The 26,294-nt window shown below is 43.7% G+C and overlaps 1 protein-coding gene and 2 long non-coding RNA genes across 7 annotated transcripts in view; 1 reads left to right on the top strand and 2 right to left on the bottom strand.

Annotated features, from left to right (window-relative positions):
• On the bottom strand, positions 2,170-6,958 carry LOC110393248. The gene is made up of 3 exons (XR_002434906.1): positions 4,456-6,958; positions 2,777-2,846; positions 2,170-2,624 (listed from the first exon to the last, which is right to left on the bottom strand). It is a non-coding gene; the product is annotated as an uncharacterized LOC110393248 (long non-coding RNA).
• Positions 10,882-16,653, top strand: LOC110393247. Of its 4 annotated transcripts, XR_002434905.1 has the most exons (4): positions 10,951-11,015; positions 11,375-11,420; positions 13,400-13,515; positions 13,645-16,653. It is a non-coding gene; the product is annotated as an uncharacterized LOC110393247 (long non-coding RNA). The 4 variants fall into 4 exon arrangements; XR_002434904.1 differs by lacking the exon at positions 11,375-11,420 and having other exon boundaries at positions 10,882-11,015; XR_002434903.1 differs by having other exon boundaries at positions 13,400-16,653.
• The window catches only part of PIP4K2A (phosphatidylinositol-5-phosphate 4-kinase type 2 alpha), a 103,417-nt gene continuing 94,340 nt past the window's right edge, over positions 17,218-26,294 (bottom strand). For both annotated transcript variants that reach the window (XM_021385907.1, XM_021385905.1), the window contains exons 7-10: positions 25,464-25,577; positions 22,075-22,318; positions 21,259-21,362; positions 17,218-19,513 (exon numbers count right to left, since the gene is read on the bottom strand). In XM_021385907.1, coding sequence (XP_021241582.1) covers positions 19,433-19,513; positions 21,259-21,362; positions 22,075-22,318; positions 25,464-25,577 — 543 coding nt within the window. In that variant the 3' untranslated portion in view covers positions 17,218-19,432. The remainder of the gene's footprint in view (positions 19,514-21,258; positions 21,363-22,074; positions 22,319-25,463; positions 25,578-26,294) is intronic.

The following is a 26,294-nucleotide window of genomic DNA, read 5'->3' as shown; positions in this document are numbered from 1 at the left end:
AGGAGGTGTCTCGAGGAGCACGGCTGGTCTGCAGTGCCTGGAGCTGCTCTAATGACATGTAAATGGCATGCAGGTGTCTTTGGCCTGCCTGGTAGCGGAGGAGGGAGTGAGGGAGAGCTTCGAGAGAAATGAGTTCACTTTCCCTGAAAATATATTTTTGTGCTGATAATGGCTTTCCCCTGAGTACCTCCACAAGAGATGAAAAACAGTTAATGAGATGATGCTGACATGCTTTTTGCCCAAGCACTCGCGTTGTGCTCACTGCCAGAGTGGAGCCCTTGCTAGCTGTGCTGATGAACATCATCAGGTCTCAACCCAGAGTTTCTTTGGGCTGGAAGAAAGCTCTGAACAGGAAGCTGAGAGGGATGGTATCCCCTGGAAACTGCAGGGGGCACAGTGTCGTTGCTGGAGGTACGCTGGGCCTGCATAATGAGATGCTGCTAACCTGGCTTCCCTAACGAGGAACCAACATGGGGTGCTTAATGCCAGAAAATGAAGTCCTGGGTTTGATAACTCATACCGATGCTGAGATGTGAGGCTGGCTTGGTGCTTTTGCCCACTGTCAGTTGAAAATGCAATACCTACTGGAGTACCTTTTTCACTTTTGGGGGCGGTTGGTCATTGGAGGAGCTCCATTGCCCAGGCAGTCCTTTGGCCTCACCTCGTGTAGCACAAGGCAGTGAAGCTGCAGGTGTGTGAGTGGCTACAGCATCGTAGCGGACCGTGAAGTGTGGGTGGCCAGTGCAGACCGACAGCGTTACTAAATCAGCACTGTGTTTCCTTCAGCTGCTGAACCTGGTGCTGAGCCAAGAGGCAGCTCCACGGGCAGCAGCGCAAGCTGACAGTGAGACCTGTCAAGAAGCCCCATGTCACATCGCGGACAGAGCTGCTGTCACCCTGTAACACAGCATTTGTTCTTGTGCTCATCAAAAAGAAAATGTGATGCATGGGGATTTGCTGAATCCCAGCACGAAGGATTTGAGGGGAGAGGGTCACTTTGCCTTTTCAAAATGCTCAAAAGCACTTTGCATTGACTATAAATAAAAAAAAAAAAGTTTATTGGAATTCATTCTGCTAATAAATACTTTGAAATGTGTTAGTTTGAAAGCTGAATATATTCCATGTTACTTTGGGTGTCTTTTCTTACATGCATCTGTGAGAAGCACTTCCCTCTTACCTGTTCTGGCGCAGCAGTATGAGGAATTTGAGCATGCTTTCAGTGTTTGGGTACAGATACAGTCATTGCAGTGGTATCCTGTTGTTTGTTTTTTTTTTTTCCCCTGTAGAAGTGCCTCGTACAGCTGACATCACCAGCTCAGCAATCTACAGTGCTGAATAATCGTAAACATGTTTGTCCTACTTATTCCCCTGGAGGATTTTTCCGCTTACAATATTTAAAGGAATATGTCCTTGCTATGACATGGGTATATTTCAGAAATACTCGAAGGTGATACTAATGATAAAGTTCATAGCTTTAACAGTGATTTTCCCACAATTAAAACCCAGAAGGCTTTGCTTGTAGATAAAGAACACTTTACCAGTTCAAAATGTTATAATTGTCCAAGCAAAACCATTTATTTTATTTATGGAAGTCATCATCTGATATTAAAGATGTAGGTGTTAAGGGAATGTTTTGTGGTCTTCGAACTGATAAATTAGCTCTAGAAACACTGGTTTCTCAGCATCTCTGAAGTGCAGCCGGGTGAATAACAAGTTCGACCCTGCTCAGGAGCTTGCTTTGCTATGCACCTGTGATAGTATTGGGTTACGTAAACATTTCGCCTTTAATAATTGTCTGAAGGACTGAAAATGCAGATTTTTAATAAAAATGATTTCTATAGAAAGGGAAGCTAATGAGAGAAGGGTCACTAACAATTTGGAATGACAGTACAAGGATCGCTTACTGTTGTGTGAGGGTAACGTTTCTCCTTGGGAGTAAGGAAGAAATGGGAGACTGGGGAAATGGTGTTTCCTGAGCTGCTGGGAAGCACTGTTAATTACCTAACAGAATTTATTGTAATATTTGTTAGTGCTTTAACAAGAATTTTAAGAAAATTATTAGGACGGCTTTAACTTTTTTTTTTGGTTGGTACTAGTGTTGTTTGCAGCTTATCAGTCAAACAAATGTCCCAGCATGCCATGCTTTATTCAGATACTTTCCTACGAAGCTGGTTCATTAAGGGAATTTATTAAATGCTACCTGGAAGATACCATTTGTATCAGTACAGTCATTTTGATCATGTATTTCGCTAGTACAGAAAATGAGATTCTTCCATTTATCTTAGCCCTTCCAATAGAGAAGAACCTGCCAAGTGCTTTCCAGAGGTGGAATTACTTGAGTCTGGTTTTAAACTCGAAAGGCTTCTGTGGTGACAGGGGAGTGGTTGGAGAAAGTACACAACGGTGACTAGTGCAGGTGAGCTGTGGCATAGGCCTTGGTGGAAGGTCAGCCCTCGCCGAGGTCTGTACCCCGTGACGTGAGAAGTGCCTTACCTGCTCCGGCAGCAGCGTAACCATAAGTGTTGGAACAGCTGTGCCAGGCAGAGACCTGAGGGGATTCTTTGTTCCACCTCTGCTCTGTGCTGTCAGTGCCTTTCTGCAGCTGTGGCCGTTCTCTGGTATTTCTGGGGAAAACCAAAGCAAATAATTCTGTTAATCTGGCTTCACCAGCTCCAGCACATTCTACAAATTTGTGTTTTGTCATCGATTATGAGCTCAATGTGAAGCTCTGCTGTGATTAATATATTCTCATTGTGTCTTGTTCAGTGCATGTTACCTCAAAGGATCGTAGTACAGCCTTCCTCTGTGCTGGGTTCCTTACAAAGTCCCCTTTTCTACCTGGACACCTGTTTCAAGGAAAATGTGTAGGAACTTAGTAGCTGAAAGTAATCAGTGCTCCTCAGTCAAGTTAGGTTAAAGCTGGCCAGAAGGCCCCTGGGCTGGACCCGTGTATGGACACACGGTGCCTGTGCATCTCTGCTTCCTTAGGAAACGAAGCTGCAAATGACATCCACATCATTTCCTAAGATCAGAAGCAAAATTATTACATCTATGTGTGGGGGGAAATCCTTCCTTTATGACTCCTGTACTTAGCGGGAGAAAGCTTAAATATGAAACTTGGAAAAACAATTGTGACCATTTAGCATAGCTTGGAGGAATAACCCCACCTTTATCACTTTCTGCTGCTCTTGGTGCCACATGCAAGCTGTGCTGACCAAAATCCTTGTGCAGATCATTACTAAGTACGTTAAATGAGAAATAGTCCCAGAAGGTTCACCCAGGAGAGTCTCTTTCAGATCCTTGCTCATCCTACTACATCCTACGTTTAGGTACTTTTCAGAAAGGTAGTTTTGATCTGTTTAATGTATGCCTTGTTAAGTAAAGCAAGCAAGTTGTGTGACACTGAGGTGGGAGCTGGATGCCTGGGAGAGATCCAGTGGCAGTGTACCCATCCCTGGGAGCGCAGTTCAGCAGTTTCGTGTGTTGTCCAAGGAACTGGGACTGCGCGGACAGAGAGCTCAGGGTGAGAAGTGTGAGCTGGCTGAGAGTGGTGAAGAACAGAGCAGGCAGGAAGGGGTGAGCTCCAGGAGAAGGAATGGAGATCTGTGTTAGCTTGATCATGCCCCTGTTCAAAGCAGGGATGGGGTCTGAGGTTCCTCAGATCTCACCCTTCTTCTGCAGTCACCAAATAGCTGAGAAATGTTCTGGTGAGTTGTGCCTTTTGTTCCCTTCCAGTGTAGGCCCACGTGGTTGTAACAACCCACTCTTGCTGACAGTTGGTTCCTTACCCTAAAGGTGTTTGTGGTGGACCGAGGGATGTCAGCCTCAGCAGGAAGCCTTGTGGGTCAGCATGAGTCCATGTGATGTAATTTTTTTTTTTTTTTTAATTTAAGAAACTTCAAACATAAAGAATGAATGAAAAAAGTATTATTAAAAGTGTAAGGTCAAGCAGTGGAAAAACTCGGTACCTCAAAAATGAAGCTAACATTGCAAGACTTTAACTGAGCAGCTGTAGGTCATTCTGTATGCATGGATTTGGTTCTGTGTCCATAGGTGTTGTTTTCCATGAGTATCGCTGAGCAAGGTGCCCATTCTGGGGAATAAGCAATGACATGTGGTGAAAGAGGCGATGGACTGCAGTCCGATTTCATCACTTGTTGTAAAGGTGTTAAAAGCATTGCGTAATGTTTATGGCAGTTGAATGATGTTCTGGAGAACTGGATTCTATCCTTGGCGTTGCTACCGGCCTCCACGTTTTCCTGGTCAGATTATTTAAGAAAAAAGGTCTTCTATGGGTAATCACTGTTTTCATATTTATAAAATAAGACTCGTGGGAATGCTAGACGCTCAGCGGTGACTGTGACCTAATGAGAGCTGTGCTTTGAATCTGTGAAGTCCTATATACCACAAAATCCTTTGGAAAGCAAGCTGCTGGCATCTCAAAGTGTTACTTACTTTTTCCCCTAAGCTGTCTACGTTCAGTCTGTGGTCTGTAAAATGAGAGTAATAATACCATCTCCCGTCTTCCAACCTAGGAGAATAATAGTAACAAATTAGTGACGTGTTCTAGATATAGCGATGAATGTTGATAAAGAAACAGGGGATTCGTTTTTTGATAGTAGAATTTAAATAGCACATAAAAATAATGTCTTGGGTTATACCTTGAGTAACAGGAAGAAACCAAAATGCTAAGCTGCTCATGAAATTAGCCCTGTTTTCTCTGCACTGAATAATGTAGAGATCTTGTGGTGGAACAGTGTGTGACCGTGTAATGAGAGATCGTATATGGAAATCTAATGAATATGTATGCTTCTGGAGGCACAGAAAAGTTGCACAGTTACTTAGTTCTATTCTTTTCCCAAATTAAACGTCATTAATCCACAAACGTTAAATATTTTGTCTCAGGAAATTGCATGAAAGATTATTTATCAGGAAAACAATATAAAGAACGTGATGCGCCGTTGTGTGTCCACTTCCACATACTCCCCTCCCTGCCTGTTGCCATATACGTATCGTAAATCCTCTACATTGTTGCTCTCTAAGGAACTGTGCAACTGGTTCATTGTTCGTATGTCAGTTTGCATATGCAAATGACACGATGCCATACATTTCAGCTGCGGAAAAAGCTGTTTCTATAATCAGGAAAACTAGCAATTAATGAGCTGCGAGTAGGAGCAGATACTGCTGTGGGCAGGAACAGCAGGCTTTTGTGCCCTCTATGACTTGCTGTGTATCTGCTTGGTTTTTAAAGCTGCGACATCGCTGAGACAGCCCCTGGTTGTCTGCCTGGTTAATTCTGCCTTCCAAGGGCTCAGTGCTGTGTAAACATGGAACTGAAAGCTCATTGACTCCAAAAATGAATTTAAAGGTGGGGTGCTTGATCTGAAAAAATATGTAACAGAACTGCAAGCTTTTGGAGGTCTCATTTCCTCAAGCAGATGCATTGCTGTCCAGGCTGTCTTACAGCTGAAGGAGGGAAAATGAGAAAGCAGCAACTACTGAGGCAAGCTTTCACCAGAGGCGAGCATGAGTATGAGCTGGGAGATACTGCGCAGAGGAGCATGAAGAGGAGGTGCTGCCTGCTGAAGGCTTGCTTTGCCATGCTTTCTGCATAAACTTCCACATAGTCCTTATGTTCTGCCACCTTTATCTAATAGCAGCCTACTCTGGTACAAAGTAACATACTTTACAAATGCTTTTGGATTGTAGCATGGTATTTAAAAGGAAACACAGATGTTAGTGAGCAGTTCAGAGAGGAAATGAAAAGAGGAAGAGCATCTGGAGCTTTGAGTCTGGGCTGGAGCTCTGTTTGTGGCTGATTTAGTACTGCTGGGCCTTTGCAATCGGGTCTGGACTCTGTGCTTTTGAGTGGGTGCCCCAAGCGTTTCCCAGCATGGCGGAGTGTGTTCTGCTCCGGGCACGGTGCTGTGCACAGCACCAATCTGAGGGCTTGTGGGAAGGACAGCTGGATTTCTTTGACACCAACTCCAATGGCAGCAGCCACACCCATGAGTTTTGCATCCCTTTCAGTTCTTACCAACCTTTTGGCAATGTTGGTGCCCAGAGCGGCTGTGTGCAGTTACCCAAATTTAGCAAAGGACAGTCACCCAAAGGAAGGGAGGCTGGGGACTCCTGTCTCTCCAAGGGTTTTGTGGTTCAGTCACTTTTCTGAGTTTGGGTAAAGGTGGTAAATCTGCTTCTTTTATAGATTTAATGGAAAGATTTGTGAGTGTCTGTAAAACAAACTGTTACACCACCTGTGGTGATAATAAATATTTTACGCTCTGCAGAAGTGAATTTGTCTTAACAAAGCTCTCGGTTACAGTTACCTGCGTGTTTCTGTTTAGCTTGTACGTGTTTGCTGTATCTGCACATCTGAACAGACCTGCCAGAACATTCCTGCCTTTATTCAGCTCCTCTCGCTATTTCCTGTGGGTGCATTCGCTCAGCATCCCGGTACCCCTGTACGTGCTGCCCTCAGCAGCTCAGTGTCCTTGGTGAAACTGAGATTCAATGAGCTCTGTGGCTTACATATGTGCCAAGTCTCTCTTTGGAAATATGTTTTATTATTTAAAGAAACAGTTCTATATTTTGCAGCCTTCCATTGATTTATCAGTGTGTCCTGGAAATATGAAGTGAGTTATCTTTTGCTATCAGGAACTTAGCTCATGTCTCCTAATAAGGAATACAGGTGTTATCTGTGTTTAATGTAGAAATGCCCGCCCTTCCTTGGGCCTCGGTGCTGTATATTGCACGCTGTCTAGATCTAGGCAAACTTAAAAGCAACGTAAAAGACATTTGATGGGATCAGCCTGAAGGTCAGTTCTTTGTTGTCTCTAGAGCTTGACATGAATAGTTCCAAGGAAAGGGTAGAACCGGTGAGATGGGAAGGGACGTGGATTTTTTTTTTCCCGACTTTTTTCCGTTATATGTTCAAAATGATAAAAAGTTTCAGGAATGTAATCTGTAAAGACAGAAGTCATCCACCCCCCCCCTCCCCCCCCTTTTTCTTTTAATTATTTTTTATTTTTTGAGATGTAGCAATTTCCTCCTTTTTTTTCCCTCCAGTTAGAAGGACATTTTATTCTGCTCTGGGGTATTGACCGTTCTAATCCTCAAAACAAGCTGTTCGAACCTCCTGGAGGTTTCTGCCAATACAGCTCATTCAGGCTTCCAGGAGTGCAGGGAGAGGAAGGTATTAGAATACATGCAACACTTGTGGAGGCCAAAGGTATTGGAGGTTGAGGGAGGGGTAGGTCCACGGAGGGCCATTAAACATAATGGTCCAGATGCAGTTGTGTTGTTAGTGGAGATGTGGGCTCTAAATGCAGACTGCTTGATGGAGGCAGGAGATTTTGAAGTGTTATGTATTTGCGTTTGAAGATGCTTTTATTTAGCGTGTGGCTGGTTTCTAAATAGCAAAGTCATATATAGCAAATGTATCTGTTGTTTTCCTTTCTCGAAAGACAGAAAAGAAAACGTGCCCAGCTGTTTCTGCCCTTTATGAAGCTTTGTCTGAATAATACGTAGGGGAGTATAAGAGCTTTGGGCTTAGGCCATCTAGACAATGCTTTTTTTGAGTGACCGCTTCTGTTGTTTCTGGAAGCCTAGTACAGTTGTACCACGATGAGTACGAGCGAGGCTCTAATGCACAAGACATGAAATTTAGATGGACACGACTTCAGTGCGGTAACTGTGCTGAACTGAGTATTGCTGGCAGGGCAAGTAAAGGAGCGTACATATGGGTTATGTGAGCTCCAGCATTTAGAAGAAAAATGATGAAAAGAAAGAAGAAAAGCAGGCTGCTTATGGAAATCATTTTCCTGCTATCCTGTGTCATAAATAATTTGTGCCAAAACATGAAGAACTAAAAATATTTCTTCAACACAGGTTTGACTTTTCCAGTATCGGGCCAGGCAGCTAAAAGTTTGAACAACTGCTGGGTGCACAGCTTACGTATATGTGTATGTATATATATAAAAAAAACTTATTTATATATAACCTATAACAATTAATTACACCATCCCCTGAGGTCTGATGGAATATCTGTCAAGTCAGCTACAGACACAAGTCTGATCAGCCTTTAACATTTTACAAACGAATAAAGAAGCTGCACGCATACACAAAGATTTAATTTCTTCATAAAACCCAGTGACAGCGTTGTTGACTCTATGTGAACAAGAACATGTTTTTTTTGTCTTAACCCATACTCGTTGTCTTTTAAAGACAATGCAAGTTTTGATGGTGCCTTTATGTGCCACCATTCTCTTCATAATGTGAAAAATGCTTTCATGTTTCTGATAGGGAAATGATAATTTGCAATCTTGAAGAGATTGTCACATAAAGGAGACTGCATGCGCTAAGCTGCATGTGCTGCACAGATGAGGTAATGTCTGTGGTGCACACCAGATTAACCTGGTTGGAGCACAGAATACCATTTTAATGATGAATTAAAAAACAAAGGGGTGCGTGCGTGTGTGTGAACGTATTGCTTTGGGCAAAGGGGTGAACTCCTTCTCAGAGAAGATTGAACGTGAGAGGAAGGAGCTGTGCCACAGAAATGAACGGGAGAATTAATGCATTGTCAGAGGGAGTTCGGAGAAAAAGAGCATCGCCCCGAGTTGACGTATGGCTTAATGAGGGGCTGGAGAAATGCAGTGGAGGTGTAGAGAGGAAACAGATAAAAATAATTCTAGTTTCCTCTTCCCATCCGAAAGCCAGGTGTTACGTATTTTCTTTGCCTCTTGAGTCTAATAAAAGACCTGTGGGAGTCGATGAAAATATTTTTGTCTCTGTGTTCTATTTTTCCCCAATACTAGAAATTTTGAGAAAAAAATGAAACACCGTGGTAGTCCTTAAGGCATTTCTTTAGATGCTGTAGATTGGAAATTATTTCCTTACAGGACGAACGGTATAATCCCGGATCGCAATTCAGCTTTTAAGCCAGTTTTGATCTATTTTCATGAAACTGAGACTTAAGAAATTTAATTGCCAGATGGTTTCAGAATCTACTTCCTATTGCACGTGCTAAGCTGGGTTGAAACGTACCCTTTCAAGAATAATTTAGGTGCAAGCGGTGAATATACTGCAATCACGTGCTTTATGTATGGAGCGGGGGAAGAGCACGTTTCATAGATTACTGCACTGAGGCTTTAGAAATGTGGCACAGTATTGAGTATCTATAGCATTTTTAGCAAACGCCGAGACTTTGTAGCTTAATGATTGAAAGTATTTACATTTTCCAGATGGTAGGAATTTCGGTCCCTGTTGTGCAGAAAAACTTTCTGCTTTAATTATATATATGTCTTTTAAACTGGAATCAGAAGCTGCTTCACTGACGTGCTCCATTTGTCGTAGGAGTCCACCTTCAGAAATAGATTTTTCATAACGGCAGAAATAGAAAGAGAAACGGAGAGACGGCTCTTTATTAATCAAAGGCAGCCAGGAAACTTGTGTGGACAATCACAGATCTCAGCAAAACCTCACTTGTCTGCTGATGTACCGTTACCGTGATTAATGATGGAGTACATTTATATTAATGGCCCAAATGAGCATGTTAACATTATAAAAGTCTTTAGATGAGTGTTTATATTTGACTATCGTTCTTGATAGCCAAGTGGCTATTAAACAACGGTATTTGCTGCCGGTAGTTTGATGCCATTCATTGCCAGTCCTCTCCTCTAGGGAGACAGCTTGGGAGACCAACCCAGGGATCGCTCTTGAAGTCAAGCTGCAAGTGCCATTGAGAAGTGATTTCCATTAACGTCCCTTCCTGCACAACAACCACAGAAGGGAGTGCAAGGAAGTTTGTATGACTCCTTGCTTTGCTTCATGCTACGCTTCAGAATAGGAGCGATCCTCCCCGCCTCTCCCAGCCCAACACCATCAGCAAGGCAGCTGCCATGATGTGTTTCATTTCAGCTGCTGACCTCAGGCTGCCGCTGTGCCTCTTGTGTGCGGGGGGTTTCCCAGGCAGCGACCTCTGCACCGCTGCTGCACAGAGCGCGTGTGACGGGCCTCAGGCTGCTGGGAAGTGCTGGCGTTACTGTAAATGCGCAGCGAATTTGGCACACAGGAGGACTGGCTGTAGCGTGCTTTCATTCAGTCTCTTGCTTACAGTCAAACGTAATGATGGAAAAAGGAAGCTTGAAAAGAAATGCTAGAGTTACCTTCGTGGAGCTGAAGGGGTGCTCACTTCTCTGTAGGTGTGTTTCTGCAGTTTTGAACGCTGCGCTACAAACTGTATGCCAAAGAAATGCTTCCATCTCACGCTGTCCTCCACACTGGAGGGACTCCTCAGTGGATTATATAGGCCTTCAGGATCTTACTATACGTGGAGAAATCCACATCTTGACTAAAGGACATCTCAGAGAAAGCTCTAGGAAAAGCTGCCCGGCAGAGGACAGCAGGGGTCTCAGGGTGGAATCCTAGCAAACTGCTGAAGAAGGTTGGCACAAATTACAAGGCTGAAGCACAAACCAAAGCAGGAGGGCAGAAGGAACGTCCCCATGTTTGGAACCAGCCTGCGCCACGGCCCCAGCGCCAGAGGTGGGTGCCGCCAGGTGGGCGGTGGGACTGCTGCCCTGCGGCCACGTCTGCCTGCTGCCACCCCGCTCCTTTCCCATCAGAGTTTCCCTCTAGAATGACTGTGACTTCCGGAGGCACCTCTGCCGATGTTTCTTTGGCACGCGCACCAAAGGTTCCTCTGATTTTTTGTTTCTAGACGAGCCGCTTGTTTTCTGTTTGCAGCTCCTGCCCCGAGGCCACGCTCACAGGCTGTCAGCTTCTGGAGCCGAGGATCCGTCCCGCACCGCCACAAAAAGCAAAACCCTAACCTGGTGAACTTCGCATATTTTCCTAATTGACGTGAATGGGGTGAAAGCGAAAACTGACTCCTGTGACCTCCGCAGGATAACTGTGTATCGCGTGTTGTGTGAATACAGGGGTGTGCCATAGCCGTAGCAATGTGAGCTCACACCGTTCTACCCTTCACAGCTTTGCTCTGTGTCGTCCAGGTAAACTCACAGCTGTCTCCCTTTGCTCCTCTTCTGCTCGCCTCCCACGTACCTGGTTTGTTTGCATGAAGCAGCTTGGTGCATTTCAAGTTTTGGTGCTCAGCATTGCTGGGATTCTTGGTCCATTGGTGCGAGTGTCCGGGACAGTGTGGGCAGAGCGCCGGGGCAGGTCCTGACGTGCTTTGCTGCACTGTAAGCTGTAGGAGGAGCGTGTGGACGTGGGCCAGCATTGCAGCTGGGATACTGATCAGAGGGATCGGTGCAGGCAGTGAACGTACACATGCAGAACGGGTGCAGACATCCATTGCAGTCGGAGTGGAGGTCTGCTCTCCAATTGTTCTTTTTGTTTTTTTTTTCAGTAAAATTCCTTCGAGCTGATTTTGTGGATTTCTTTCTCAGTAAAAAGTGAGTGGTACTGGAAAGGCTTTGAGCGTAATCGGTTTTACATTATGCATTTGTGAAAGAAGTAGGCTTCCCGTGTTTTGATTTCATTAAGGCTTTTGTGCCTGGCTCTACACTGAGCTCCCGCCATGTCTTATGTCTCACTGACAGGGTTGGAGCAATCCACGCCGAAGCGCATCATTATCTTACTGCATTGCTTCAGCCAATTCAAAGTTGAAATGTTCATGCTTGTGTTTTAAATTATGTATTTAAAGCTCTTTCTTCTAGAACTGAGAAGGTCTAATGCAGACAGCGCGAGCGAACCCCCTTTCCTTGCCCTTGGTTAGCACAGAGAGTTTCCCTGTTGCACGGAGGAGCTGAATGGTACTAATTATGCTGTAGGAACGCTAGCACATATTGTGTGTGTGTGCTGGAGCCCCATTTGTCCTACCCTCATCTGGTCTGTGGGAATGTATTTGACAGTCAAAGGGATGTTTGAGCTGCGGGAGCATTAGACAAATGGGCTGGGGATACTGCTCAGGAGAAGGGCTGTCTTGTGACTGACTGATGGTACTTGCTATAGTTAGACTCTACTACCTCTCACCAAGTGAACCTTTGGTGAGAGGTCTGACTCAATTCTTGCGGCTGCTGTTGTGCTGTGGAGCTTCTAGTACAGTTACACATAGAGTGCAAATCAGGATGTGCTTCTGGAAGCATCCTGAATACTGAAATATGTGTATTTATATATGCGTATCATATCATATATGTAATATATAATATATATTATGTATGTGTGTAATATGTGTATTTATATAAGTACTTCCACCAGAGTATGTCCAGATCCGTAATTAGCGAAACTGGAAATGTGAGTTTGCGCCGGCATTGTTAGAACAGCAGCACCTTTGAGTTTCAGCAGGGCCAGCCGGTGTGCATTACTGCTGATGCAAATGTTATGCTTGAAGAGTCGGGTTCAATACCTATTGTGTGCAGGGAGAGCCTTTCCTGGGCGTTGGGTCAAACTTTAATTTCTAGCTGAAGGTAGCTGTAAGCTAGAAGGTAGTTCAAGTGTCTTTGGACTTCTTTTGATACGTAGAATGTGTTATAAAATAAGTAATGGCGGGAAGGAAGGGCTTGTGCTTGGCAGAATGGGCTTCCAGCTTTAGAAATAGTACCACTTACGTTTTAGCACTGTAAATCTTAGCTACGGAAAAGTCACAGTTAAAGTAAGATCTGTCTGTGGCCAGTGTGAGGTGGGAACTGCAGCAGCAATTGAAACACAAGAGCAGGGAGCTCCAGGAGGGGAATTGGTTTGGGACGGTAAGGGCACGCGTTGTGCAAGGAGCCAGGAGGGGCTGAGGCACTCCGTGTGAGCAGCTGGCCCAGGCACATCAAGCTACATGGGAGGTCTGTTTAAAACCACTTTGTTTAGCAGAAAAGCAACAATTAGGATTAAAAGCAGTTTGTGTGTTAACATCTAGAATTAATTTCCTGGCTCTGACTTCATGTTAGCATCTGCATTGTGAAAGAATAAAAACCAAACTTTGGTCAAACATCCGCAGAGTATCTAGAAAGCAGCAGAAGTGTCTCTGTATGTGATCCCTGGATGGGGTCTATGAGCTCACTGAACTTCTCCGCCTCCTGGCGTCAGGGTGGGCTGTGACATGTGCCTCTGGTTACGCCTGGCTGTGGAACTGCATTTCCTAATAGCTGGGAAGCCCTATAAGGGTGCAACTCTCTTCTTCAGTTGCTCCACGTAATGAGAGAATGCAATTCTAGAAACACGGTGTTGGGTGAAGTCCACTGGCTTCCCCTGTGGCCTCTCCCTTCCCCGGGACAGCTCAGCTCAGGTGCTTTCATCTGGAGCACAGCCCCTGCTGTTATTTGGCTGTGGCCCTGCAAGAGCTGCGCGTGCCCTGGTGCTGTTGTCCTATTCCATCTGCATTCTTTACATTGGCTGCCTACGAAGCATGGACTAATTTAACCAGTAGTTCTGATTTTTAAAGCACTTAATAGCAATGAAGTTTGGCTCTGTTTGAAGATCGTCTTCAGCTTTCACCTTTGGGCATCCATGGTTGGATCACTGCTTACTGTTTCCTGCTGGCCTGCTCTAAATTTGGAGGTATGCGTCTTCCCCGGGGAGCGGCTTGCTTTGTCCCTCACCCTGCTGAAACAGCTTCCTATTATTTTTAGTGCGTGATGGGATTTGATTACTAACAGCTCGGTACCCTTTTTCTCTCCTTTTTTCAAGCCGTGTTTAACAGGAATGGACCAAATGCCATCGGTATACTTGTTAATAAATTTGCACTCCCTTGGTGATGGAGCGCTGTGCCTTTGGAGGAGCTCTGGGGAGTGAGCCCTGCTTGCTGCACAGGAACATAAGGGAGAGCAGCACCTCCCTGGAAGTCTCTAAGTGCGGAAACTCCCATTGAGGAGAGCAGTTTAACACGTTTGTATTCTGACCTTCCAGCCTAGCCACGTGCCCAAGGCCTGAGCCTGCAGCTGCGTGTGTGCTTGGCAGATGGGCAGCTCCGGGCCATCAGCCTCCCCCTGCTCTGCCACGGCACGGCCATTGCGTCCCATGGAGGGGTGGATAGGTGGAGCTGCCGCCCCTTCCCCATGAGGGACGTGGGTCCTAACCTGAGCCCCAGAGCTCGGGGAAGCGCAGGCCACGTACTGTGGGCCTTAGGGAAATGACAGTGCTTTCATGTCGGTTTTCTAATCAGAAGAACCTGTTCCTTATGGATGGACCAAATGGGCGCATCGCGTCATAGCCAAACGGGAGCCGTGTACGCACAGGTGGGGGTGCAGGCTTCCGTGCTGTCAGCCAGAACCTGCGGCTGGCCCTGTGCGGGGCTCTGCATGCCAGGCAGGGTGCAGGCAGGAGTGTGGCCGAGACCTTCTTACAGTGAAACACTTTTTATGGGGCGACGGAAAAGTACACAGAAAGGAAGTGAAGAGCTCCGCACTTGGGCTTCTGATGCAGAGTCAAGGAGGAATAGTGGAAATACTGGAAATGGAGAATGGCAACGAGTTAAATCACATTCCAGTCTTGCGTGGAAGTGTGAAACTGCTGCAAAGCACACGGCTCTCACAGCTCCATTGACTCCAGTGAGATGCACGCGGCTAAGTGAGTTGGAATGAACTCATCAGGTGGAGGGGGAGCAGAGCAGATCTTTATGAATTTAAAGCACACTGGGCAATAACTGAAATGCCTGAAAATCACCACAGCACAGGTAGGTGTGAATTTATGCCAATCTGCAAAGAGTACTTTTTGTTTCTTCATTATTGAGGAGCAGATGATTATGTTATGTCATATCGCCGGGAGGGATGAGATTAGAAGCCTGGGGAATGGGAATATCATTAGAAAAGCAAAGATGATGATATTTGCTTTGGGAAAAAGGTCAGTAAGTGGTTGGCACTGTATTGCAGTTACAGCAACAACTGCAGCCAGCAGCGTCTGAGTGCCCGCTTTGACACCGCGTTCTGTTCAAACAACAATCGTTATGCATTTTTGGGATTAGGTGGTAAATGGATTACTGGGAAATTCTCAAAATAAAAACGTGTAATCCCTTTACAAAGTGTGGCTGACAATTGAGAAGCACCATTTTAACAGGTGATCTTTTTATTTTTTTTTTTAGATTTTGGCATTAAAAAATAGAATATAGGTCATTCTGCCTGGCTCAAGCTGTTTGATTATTTTGTTAAATAAAGGGAATATTCACATTATATTTGCCAAAGCTAATATTTACCTTGTACAGCACATAAAGGCAGAATCATATCGAGTGAAACCAAGAGAGGAAGAGAATAAACTCTTCTCAGGGTCCACTGTAGACAGAACAAATATTAATGGGCTTAAATTGTAGTAAGGCGGTCGGGAAAGATACCAGAAAAAAAATCTGTCAGTGATGCAGTAGGGAGGCATGGGAGGGGGTAGCAGGGGGATGCCTCGGAGCTGCTCTGGCTGGTAAGCATTAACCCACTTCTTGGCAGTGTTCACCTGCAGCAGAACTGCTCTGGGACAGACGTAACTCTCTCTTCAAGTCCTTCCCACCCCCATTTTCTAATGCTTTTAATAAGGCTGTCGTTAGACTGGGAATTTAATCTCCCACAAGTCATCTTTGCTGCGTGAAGATGCTGCTCCCCAGCCCAGTCTCTCTCGTGCTCGTAGCCGTGCAGCACAGGAGCCGTGCAGTAGCTCCCATTGCTGTGGGGTGAAGGCAGCAGCGCTGCTGGGGCTGCGCAGCTGCTGCTCCCTGCTCTGCACGGTGAGGGGATGGGGTGCGCTGAGTTCCCGCACCAGTGGCTGCCACAGAGGAATCGAGATGCAAAGGAAGAGGTGAGACTGAGTTCTCCTCCAAGTTAGCCACTCTTTATTTCTTTTCCCATTACATGAGAAATACGAAAGTTTGAAAGACACCAAGAAGCAGGGACAGCACGGACAGAACAGACACTGCGCAACGCTGGGGTGAGAACATCAGGACGTAACGAGCCTGTGATGCGGAGACTTGCTGAGCGCTACTACAGTGGGAATGGAGGTGTGAGCACAAGGGGTAAGCTGGAAATTCAGACCGGACATTTACAGTACATAGTTTATGTAGAAAAATATTGTTCTTGAGAATTTTGCATTTCTTTTGCTGCAGCCCCAGCATTAACGAGCCCACTGCATCTTATACCCTGATAGCCATCACTGCTTTCAAGTTTTCTTCAGGTCAGAGGGGGAGAAAACATTTAATGAGAAAAGATCTTCTCTTCCTATGCTGGACCATGTCCACGCACCTCCTAAAGCCAGGGCGCTTCGAGTGCCGGCTGGAGTCAGAGGCGCGTCACACACTGTGCCCAGCAGCAACTGCAGGGAGAGACTGGGCACCGTCACCCCCACTGGGACAGGGCAGGCAGGGGACGACACCAGGACGGCTGAGAGGAGGGCAGGGGGGCAGTGGGTGCCAGCCGGGGGTTGCTGCTACGCGGGGCTGCAGGAGGAGCACACGTGGTGACCCGGGCAGGGAGCCCACGACACCGCGAGCAGCAGCCCTGGAGCAGCGCAGCCACGCTGCAGCGTGAGCAGCTGGAGCAGCCGTGCGACGTGCAGCCTTGGGTTAATGCTGGAGATATCATTAAATGAGTAATTAAGAAGCAGATTCTCTCCCTACCTGCTCTTAATAGAACAGCTCCTCAACAACCTTCCCTGTGGGGAATGTCTGTGTTATCATTAAGTCTGTCGGGTGTATTTCAGAAGTAAAAATATTTCTGAAAACATTGTCTTGCTGCATTTGTGCAGTAAAACAAAAGGAAGTGGAAACTGACAAATGCATTAAGAGAATTCAGTCAGTCAGCATAAAGAATGAACCCTCCTCTTCTGCCATTTGGGCTGTGCAGGCTGCACCGTGTGCTGGGAGCGCTGACGAGCAAAGCCTTGGAATTCCAGGCCAGAAAGCCCCCTCTCCTCCCAGGAATTATCTGGCCTTATTCCCAAGTATTTCCAAGTGACTCTTTTTGCTCAAGACCTTAGACGTGTTGGCAGATTCTGCCAGTCTTTCCATCCATTACTGTGGGACATCTTCCTTCCTTTGTAGTAAGATCAGGACTTCACCCATTGAGTCACCACTCCCAAACCTCTGTTCCTGGAGCAGAGCCCAAACACAAAAAGCGAAGGTGAAACACGTCAAGCCATTTACATACGTGTGGAAGAAGCAGGGTAAAATCTAACGAAAAGGTTCAAAGTTTCTGACTGCGCTTTATGGCCCTGGCTACACGCTAATTTTAACATCCAAAATTCGTCTGTAAGTGATCAGAAGCGGCTGAAACACGAGACCAAAGGAACTACCTAGTGAGTCATCAAAGTGCTTTATTTTATAAAGCCTTGCTCATGGTTGGAGTGTAATCTAAGCGCTAACATATACAATAATGAGTCTTCCTTGCCCAGTCCAAATAAACAGTTTATCAACAATAATGAGTGACAAAACTGCTACACAAAGTGGTACATTTCTAAAACGGTCTAAGAACGTACACTGATTGGCCGCGATTGAATATTTACTCCAAGTACGTGTACCTCATTTTGACTTCAGGGTCTGGCTGCGGCCTCACGCGTCGGGAAGCCACAGGAAATGAAACTCCGGTGATAAATGCAGACAACGGGGGAACACGGGAAAGGACAACAAAATACCAAGCCACAGTACCAACTTATTTAAATACATACAATACAAAAGTATACACATACATTACAGTGCTGCAGACATCACTAAGTCAAACGTAACAAAAAATCCCGTAGGAAAGGCAGGGGAAAGGAGAAAAGAAGTAGTACACAGCAACAGGGATAGTATTGCCTTTGGCCACCGAAGGGTGTGATGGGTGCTATCCTATAGGCTCCTTGGAAGTAAAAGTTACGTTATGCACAGGTGCAGGCTGAGTAGCACTGATGTTAGTTATGGAGAAGGCATGCTGGCACTCCTATCTCTGATAGAAATGATGACGGGGAGGGCGTGACTTCCTTTAGATTGCCTACAAAATCTAACAATTTCAATAAAGAAATTTCAAAGGCACAGCTTTAGCACAGTGTATAAGTAGATAAACTTTAAGCATATGTAAATTTGTCTTTCAAGCATGGAATCTTCCAGGGAAAAATACAAGAAGAGAAGAAATACAATGCTGTTGTTTAAAAATGTCAAACAAGTTAAACGCGATCAGCACAGTTTTAGGCAACGCACTATACAATCAGATCTGAGTACACGGCAGGACGGGTCCTTCTGGTGACAAAAGACGTCCTTGGGAAAAAGCCCTCTGCAATATGCTTCCTCATTTTATTATAAGAGTCTGTCGGGGAGGTGAGTGAGACATCCACCGTGGTACACGACTGCACGTTACACGTGGAGGATGACAGACATACTTCATCTGTACTGCAAAATAACTTTACATGTAAACTTAAAAATCATACATTGTACACAGCTCTAAAATTCAGAAATATCCCTGCCTTCCTAATAATGTAAACAGTAAAATCCGGGGTTAATTTTTAGAGGGATAATCTATAATAAAATACCACTGTTGAAGCAGTACAATGTAAGCGTTTGAACTTCAAATTCCCATTAAATTACAAGAGAATGGAGTTTCTATCCGTGTGCACAACTCTCGCGGGTGAGACACAGCTACTATTGCCCAAAACTATGTGCTTCTTCTGATAAGCTTTTTTCCACTTGTAACATTATTAGTTCCTATACTGCAAGAATATAAAACAAATGAAAACCTCGGGTAACAAAGTGAAATAAGCAAGGTTTTCCCTTAAAGTAAGTTTACTGTAGCAAAAATGTACACACAGCATGAATTACACGTTAGCTCTTGGTAAGGTAGGAGACATCAGCTCCCGGTGCCTGAGAGCCCGGACTTCCCAATGCAATGTGCTGAAGAAAAGGAAGAAATGGGAGAGAGGGGGAAAAAAACCCAACGAAAAAAACCCCAACTGCGAGGACCTGATGGGAAGAGCCTCCGGCACCACGGGCTCACTGCTGCAGCGCTGTTGGTAAGGAGTGCCAGTGTGCACGGTGCAAGTGTAACATTCGCAGTAAGGTTTTTATTATTATCATCACCGTCATGAATACTGTCACGTATCTTTTAGTTCAAAAAAATAAACTGATCCACAGTTTACAGTTTGCTATCAATATTGTAGATTTAACATGCAGTTGCTCTCCCCGCCCCCGCCCCATGCCTCTTTGCTCAGTTGCTCCGTTTCAGCTGGTAGCGTCAGAGTGGGACTGTCGCAGCGCACTCTGAGTAAGCTGTTCTATGTGTTTAATTTAACGTTTTTTTTTTTTGTTTGTTTTTTTTTTGCACACACAAAAGAGTCAGAAATAGCTAGAACTATGCTGGGAATATCAGGCAGCCATTAAAGCGAGTATTCCACCCCACTTCAGTCATCTTTGCCAGCAGATGTAAACAAAGGGGTTGCTTTCTGCAAGATGAGCGCTTCTCTGAGTTCCTTTTGCCCTACCCTCGTAGTCACTGCTGCTGTCCCCAGGTCTCGTGTCTGCCCAGTGTGACAGGAGAGGTTACGTCAAGATGTTGGCAATAAAGTCCAAGAAGCGCTTTGAATACTGTTCGGGATTAACGGTTGAAATTTCTGCACCGGCCTAAACAGAGAATGGAGAGGGAAGAGGGAAGAAGGAAGGAGCAGAGTTTAGTGGATGCTCTGTCACTGACAGCACTACGATGGCTCCATTTGTGGTCTCCGAACCAGATACCACACACACACCCCCTGTTACCAACCCTCCAGCAGAACACGAAGGGCACCTCTTTAGGCTTCACGCTGGTACAGGGACGCTGGGCACACACCACCATAACCCCACAGCGCCTGCCTCCTGGTTCTCACTGGCACTCTTTACTTTCCTTACTCCTCTTTACTTCATTGTATTTCATTCTCCCATACAGTTTCCACTGCTCACACCTAACCACGCTACTCACAGATTCCGGTCTCTTGAACAGCAGTGTCTTCCTGTAGAGAAGACTGAATTACCGCAGTCGGATCCGATGTGTCCCTACTTGCTAATGGATATTGCTATCTGAATGCTAACTCACCTGCTTTGGAAGACGTGGTAACAATGAGACACATTTTTCCCAACATTTAAACCTGGACTCCCTGCATTAGCTGCACAACTGCTATTGCAGTGAGGTCACAGTTTCATTCAGACTTTTATTGGACGTTTTCAGAGCCTTAACCACAGCTGTATTTTCCTCATTTTACAAAAGGAAAAAATGCATGCATGCAATTACAGAACCACCTTCAGTGTCATGTGGCTGAGGATGCAGGCAGTGAAAGAAACAAAATGCTTGCACCAAACTCATGTTCTGTAGTAACTTCTAATCACAGTCAGCTTTAATCATCATAGTTGTTACTTACAACATGTATTTATCCATTATTTAAGCCAGAAGCGTGTTTTTTTTTTTTTTTTTATGTTCAATAATAATTGCCAGCTAATGGCTGCATATGGTCTGCATTGACTTTCAACTGCTTTGAGAACAGAGAGAGTAATGAGCACGCTGTTCTGCAAGCCCGGCCAGGGCTCACTGCTAGGCATTCTAAGTCACCTTCTATTGGAAACTCAAAAACCCCAAACTCTTCGGTTCAAATCACCCACAGTGCCCTAATACTTAACAGGAGGGACTTCAGCCTCATCAATGATTATGCTCTTTTTAAAGAGTTTAGGAAATGCTGACCTTAAATCACCATACAGTGATAACGGAAAATACAAATCTTCATTTTGGAAGACTGGGCTACCTTGCCACAACTCTTTGGTGTCTGCTGCTCAGCGGCAGTTTCAGCCAAAAGTAAAGAAATTCAAGCCAGTCAAATACGAGCCTTCACTGAATGGTATCCAAGTATCTAACACGTACATTTTATACTTAACCTTGCATATTGGACTTTTTTTCTTTTTCTAAGAAATCTTTTAAAGTGAGTCACATTACATGCTAAGGAATTAACTTTCAGCAGGTTGTAGCTAGCAATGAAACCATCACCAGGGCCCCGTGTCTGAAGTAAGATTCACAACAGCTTTCACAGAGCTGTGAGCCAATACAAGTGCCTGGTGAACAGCTTTGTCTCCAAGAATAAAATACATCCCACAAATGTAGGACAAAGCCCTAAAAGGGCAGTGCCTCAATGGTCTTCTTTATGGGTAACAAAAATGTGTGCAGCTGAAAAGGGAGCTTTCGTATCTAACGTATAGAAGTTACTCTGTACTGTTGTACCACGCCTGAAATGAGGAAAACCCATCTATTTCTCCTTTCCACAGATCTCTGGAACTGTGTTCTATCAGTGCACTAACCAAGCAAACTGCAGAAGTATAAATTGTATCAGAGGAAAAAAACAGACACTTACCCCATGCTTTACTGTTTTTGCAGCATGGGCAGCTTTCTTTTTTGCATCATAATGAGTAAGAATGTCAATAATGGCCATAAAGTATACTTCCTTCCTAGGTGCACCTGCAAAGGGCAAGTACATGAAAGTGAGAATGACATTTCAATCATGACTTCTCCTTCCAGCAAAGGAGACTTCTTTAGGATCATTCAGCAGCTCAGGGAGGTTAATGTCAGTCAGAATTACAGTTCTGTAAGGAACGCAGGCTCAAGATATTCCTAACTGAAAGTTTAAATGCACTCATGTGTAATGTGAAACCCCACGAACAAGTGTAAAATAAACCACCAGCATACAGGAATAGGAATTATTGCTCACTTAATGTGGATTTCAAGTTCCTTTACAGTTATACAAACAAACAAGGAAAGACTAAATTTTATATGAGAGGCAGTGCTGCTGAGTCAGCAAGAACATATTTTATGAATGAATGAAACTATATATTTATCAATGTAAATACTGATGAAAAAAAAAACGTTCCAGTCTTGAACAGCCATTGAGAACTGTGCTGTCTGAACAGCTAATTCAGTACCTGAGCTGACTGTGCAGTAGGCATGCTATTTGACTGCATACCCACACATCGCTACATCTGAGAAATATGCTCAGTAGCAAAGCTGTGCATTACAGATGTCTTTTGCTGCACCAAAGAACAACTGATTTCCTCCTCTACAAAGCAAATTTATATTATGCAACGTAACTTTCCCTTAATATTGTTGTGAAGATATTTGGATTCCAGTGTAAGAATCAAAACATCTTACCACACAAATGTTTATTCCTACTTACTTTCATGGGATTTTATTCCATAAACATCAATAGCTGGATCAAATTCCCCAGGAGCCAAAGGCAGCGAGCTGTTCAGTGTATTTCCTGGACTGTCTGGAGGAGTTCCAATGGGGTGTGTCCCATCGCTTTCACCTTCATCTTCTCCATCATTCTCTTCACACTCTACTTCTTCCTGTTCAGCTCTTTCAACATCATGAATTCCAACTAGCAAGCTGTAGTCCATGAGTTTTAGCTGAGCAAGGAACTAGAAAGTGATAACAAGCAATTTATCAGTATCACAGAAAAATGTAAGCTCCACTTTCAAATATGAGAAGTTACAAAGATGTCATTGGATGAGAAAAACGGGCCCTTCTAAGAAAGAGCAAGGCGGAGGACTGAGAGATCAAGCTAGCAAAGAGAGACTTTTAATTATTAAGATGTAGTAACAGCACACAGGTCACTTGCAACTTACGCTAAAAAGCCCTAGGAAGCTGTAGCAGTGTTCCAGTTAGGGCTGTTCTGACAAGACCGGTGCATGGGGTGCGATGGTCTACTGCCATGTCTGCCCCTTCACCCCCTTCTCAGCCTTACTAGAGAATCATGCAGAAGTGCTTAAATATCCTTGCAGTGGAAATGCAGTGAAGTTTTACATCATGAAGAAATAAAATGATGCCGATCTCTCTTCAGAGTTCAAATCACATAAGCAAAACATGAATGTGAATGAAAGGGTATTTCTCAATCAAGGCTAAAGATGGGAGTTTGAAGAAAGCTGGAAAATGAATATACTTGCTGGGTAGACAAATTGTTATTTCAGTTGATGGGAACAGTGTGAGGAAGGAAGGAAAGAGGAAGATGGAAGTAAGAACTGTACTCAAGCAAGAAGAAGGGATAAACAGTTCAAGGGGGGAAGCTGCCATAGGAGGAACCTCTGTGGAACCTCTGCTTATGATACACACAGAGAGAACCTGAAAATACAAATTGTTTAAGCTTTTAGAAACACTAACGGGCTATAAAATGCAAATTAGAGCAGATGAGAGAAGGGATTTGGGTCAGACTTTGGAATAGTGGTACGGATCAATGAGATGAGTATAAAAACATCAGGAAATAAAAAAACAAGTTTGTCAAAATCCTGATTCTTCTGCGAAGAAAGAGCAATCATAGCTAACATGACTCTGAATTCAAGTGCTAGAAATATATCATGAAAAATGAGATTGAGAAGAGGCTTAAGAAGAAAGAAGAAATTGGTTTCTAACCATTTCAGTATAATAAAGCAAAAGATTGTTCACAAGACTGGAAGAGATCTACAAGACTGGAAGAGACGATATACAATGATATACAAGAAGAACAGATGAGATTGGCCAAAGCTAATGGAGTGGAAAGTGGAGGAGTGGAAGGACTCTCCAGGCACATCATTAGGTATGTGATAAATATCAAGAGAGAGGAGAAAAATCTACCGATAATGATTTAAAAAATTGCAAGAAAGAGAACAGATCCTTGGGAAGAAGAGTGAACTGCAAATTAGAAGAATAAGGGTTTTGTGAAAGCACAGAGAAAAGATCATCTGATTTAAAGTGGAAAAAATATCCTTATGTGATTTTTCTCAGGACAGTCTCATGAGGTGGCAGGAAAATGAGGTAGGAACAAACAGAAAAGTCATGGACAAGAGGCCATCAGAACAGCAGCAACAGATATTACTATAATAGCAACAGATATAATATGTTTGTTCGAATAAAGGAAAGGGATGCAAGACAATTATAAGAGAAACATAGTACAACAACAACAAAAAAACATTTAATGACAAACAAGAATGGATACAAAGTCATCTACTTCAGAATTCTATCTCATAGTTTGACTATTAATACTGTTACATGAGATAATTATATGCAAAGTGCCGTGCATTTCTCTTCATTGTAGTAAAATCTGTGCCCAGCACTGGGTAAAAAATGCATACTATTAGTTATCTAGCAAGGGCAGAAGAACCAGTAAAAGCAAAACAAGACTGAAGAACAGCTTGATATTATTAAAATCAGGTGTCAGACCACTTCATGCTAGTGGTCTTTGTATATTTAACAACACTGTATAAATTTCAAAACCATAAAACACGGCCTCTCAAGATATTATCTGGAATCTGCCCTTGTATTTACAATGCAGTAAATGACGTAGAAGATAGCACACAATCCACATTCTGCAGCAATAAAGTATCTTCTATATTCATTGCACACATTGAAGATCTTGTCTGCAACCTACTTAAAGTAAAAGCTTTAAGTCAGCAACTGCAGTACATTATACAAAAATTTAGCTCAAATAAACCTATCTCCAGAGCTGTGACATTAACAGAGCAGTTTTCGAGCATGATGTTCCAAATATAAACAAAGCATAAATTGATATTTCACAAAATACTTTTGTTTTCATAATCATCATCATAAATTTCTCATCATTATGATAATGGGAAATTATATCTCTTCAAAAGCAAATCATTGCAAATTCTAAGGTTCCAGTATTTCGTACAACTACTGAGCTTTTCAACAACACTCAGATACAGATCTGAAAAACTAGACAAGTCAGTTCACATAGCCATCCTGATATAAGTAGCTGAAAGTCTCTTTAAGTCACAGAGGCATTCTGCTATCAGGTCTCTTCCAACAAGGGAAATGGATTTTAGGCTTTGAGTAAAGGGACTGCAAAATACTGTGTTCAGTGGTAGTATTCTGAGTTATAGAAACTGAAGTCAAGTTATATGAATTAAATAGCTGAAAATTTAGTTTTATTTGCTGACTTGCTAGATCAATCATAGTAAGTATGACATTAGATTTGTATATTAACACTTTTCCAGTAGGTATAGACTTCACTTAGCCAATTATAAATTTGTAAGACTGTCCTATGCTAATGTTCACCTGCTGCATACAAATTTCTGAAGCACACCACTATCGTGATACTAAGGATAATCTAAAACTGGATGACTAATATGAAACAAATAGAGCATGCACAGCTGTGAGTAGGGGAAGCTACATTATCTGTTACAGACTACAGTCCGCATATGGCTCCAGCTAACGTCAGGCAGTCCTGGTGTACCTCCACCTGTAAAACACAACCAGCAATACTCACCTCTCTCTCGGGGGCATTTGGAAGGACTATGCTTGTAAAGTGCTTATGCACTAAGCAGTACCATCATTTTAACATCACATCATCAAGGCAGGGACAAAGCATGGCAACCAGCTATGGCATCAAGCCATTTATCACATCAGCAAAAGCAGTGATCAACTCCTGAAAGTTTAAATTATGTTTCATTTAAAACAATCAGTGCTGACAGATCATGAGTTTTCATTTATGAATTTCAGGTATGCTTTCCTGAGCTATTTGCAATCTGCCATACATTTTAACAACATAGAACTGAACAGGGGCACTCTTACCTCAACATCCTTTTTGAGTTTCTCAAGGAACATCTTTTTGTTATTTTCATCAATATGAATCTTTTGGCCATCGTTAATAAAATCGTTGTCTTTGAATGTTGGCAGCTCTTTGGCCTGAAATAAACAAAAAGTGCTGTAAGAGTCAGAGCACAAACAGAAGTGCAGTGCAATTGATGGTTCGGAATGGGTCCAGAGCGAAAGCCTCTCCAACCCCACCAGGAGCTAAACCCTCAAACCTCCCAAAATGCAAAAGGCCCAAAAGAGGGCATTAGTGAGCTGTCACAGCTGAAAGCCCCACCACTTCAGCAGCGCGAGCAACTATTCTTCCGCTGCATGCAGCTGCTCACAACTGCAAGCAGAAATCCTCTTCCTTAGCTTATCCATGCTGTGAGTAGCCTAGAAGGTATACATTCACTGGGAATGCAGTAAATTTAACTAGCACAAAATATCAAACTCAATACTTCATTTGCATCTAACCTTCAAGTCCGTACTTCTTCCAAGATGTCATTTGTCAAAGTGACAGTAAGTGAAGCTGAGACACAATCTATACCTCACAACGAAGTGCTCTTGCATCAGATCTTATAGATCAAGCCAGACTGGATTACACTTTACACAGCTACTGTAAACATCTGTGAGTGCCTAATATCAAGTAACTGTTTATAAAATACCAAGTGAACATGAATTATGCAATGCTGCTTAGAAGTGGTGGATGCTGCCTTTTAAATACATAATTAAATATTCTTGATATTGGAGCATTAGTTGATTATCTTCATCTTTAACTCTCCCATGAAGTGATTTGCAACAGCATTAAGGAAAGCCAGAAACTCTCAC

Source organism: Numida meleagris, chromosome 2 (genome assembly GCF_002078875.1).
Source record: "Numida meleagris isolate 19003 breed g44 Domestic line chromosome 2, NumMel1.0, whole genome shotgun sequence".
In the NCBI taxonomy this organism is placed as follows: domain Eukaryota; kingdom Metazoa; phylum Chordata; class Aves; order Galliformes; family Numididae; genus Numida; species Numida meleagris.
Note: the sequence above shows the minus strand (reverse complement) of the source record. Positions and strands in the feature narration are given on the sequence as shown.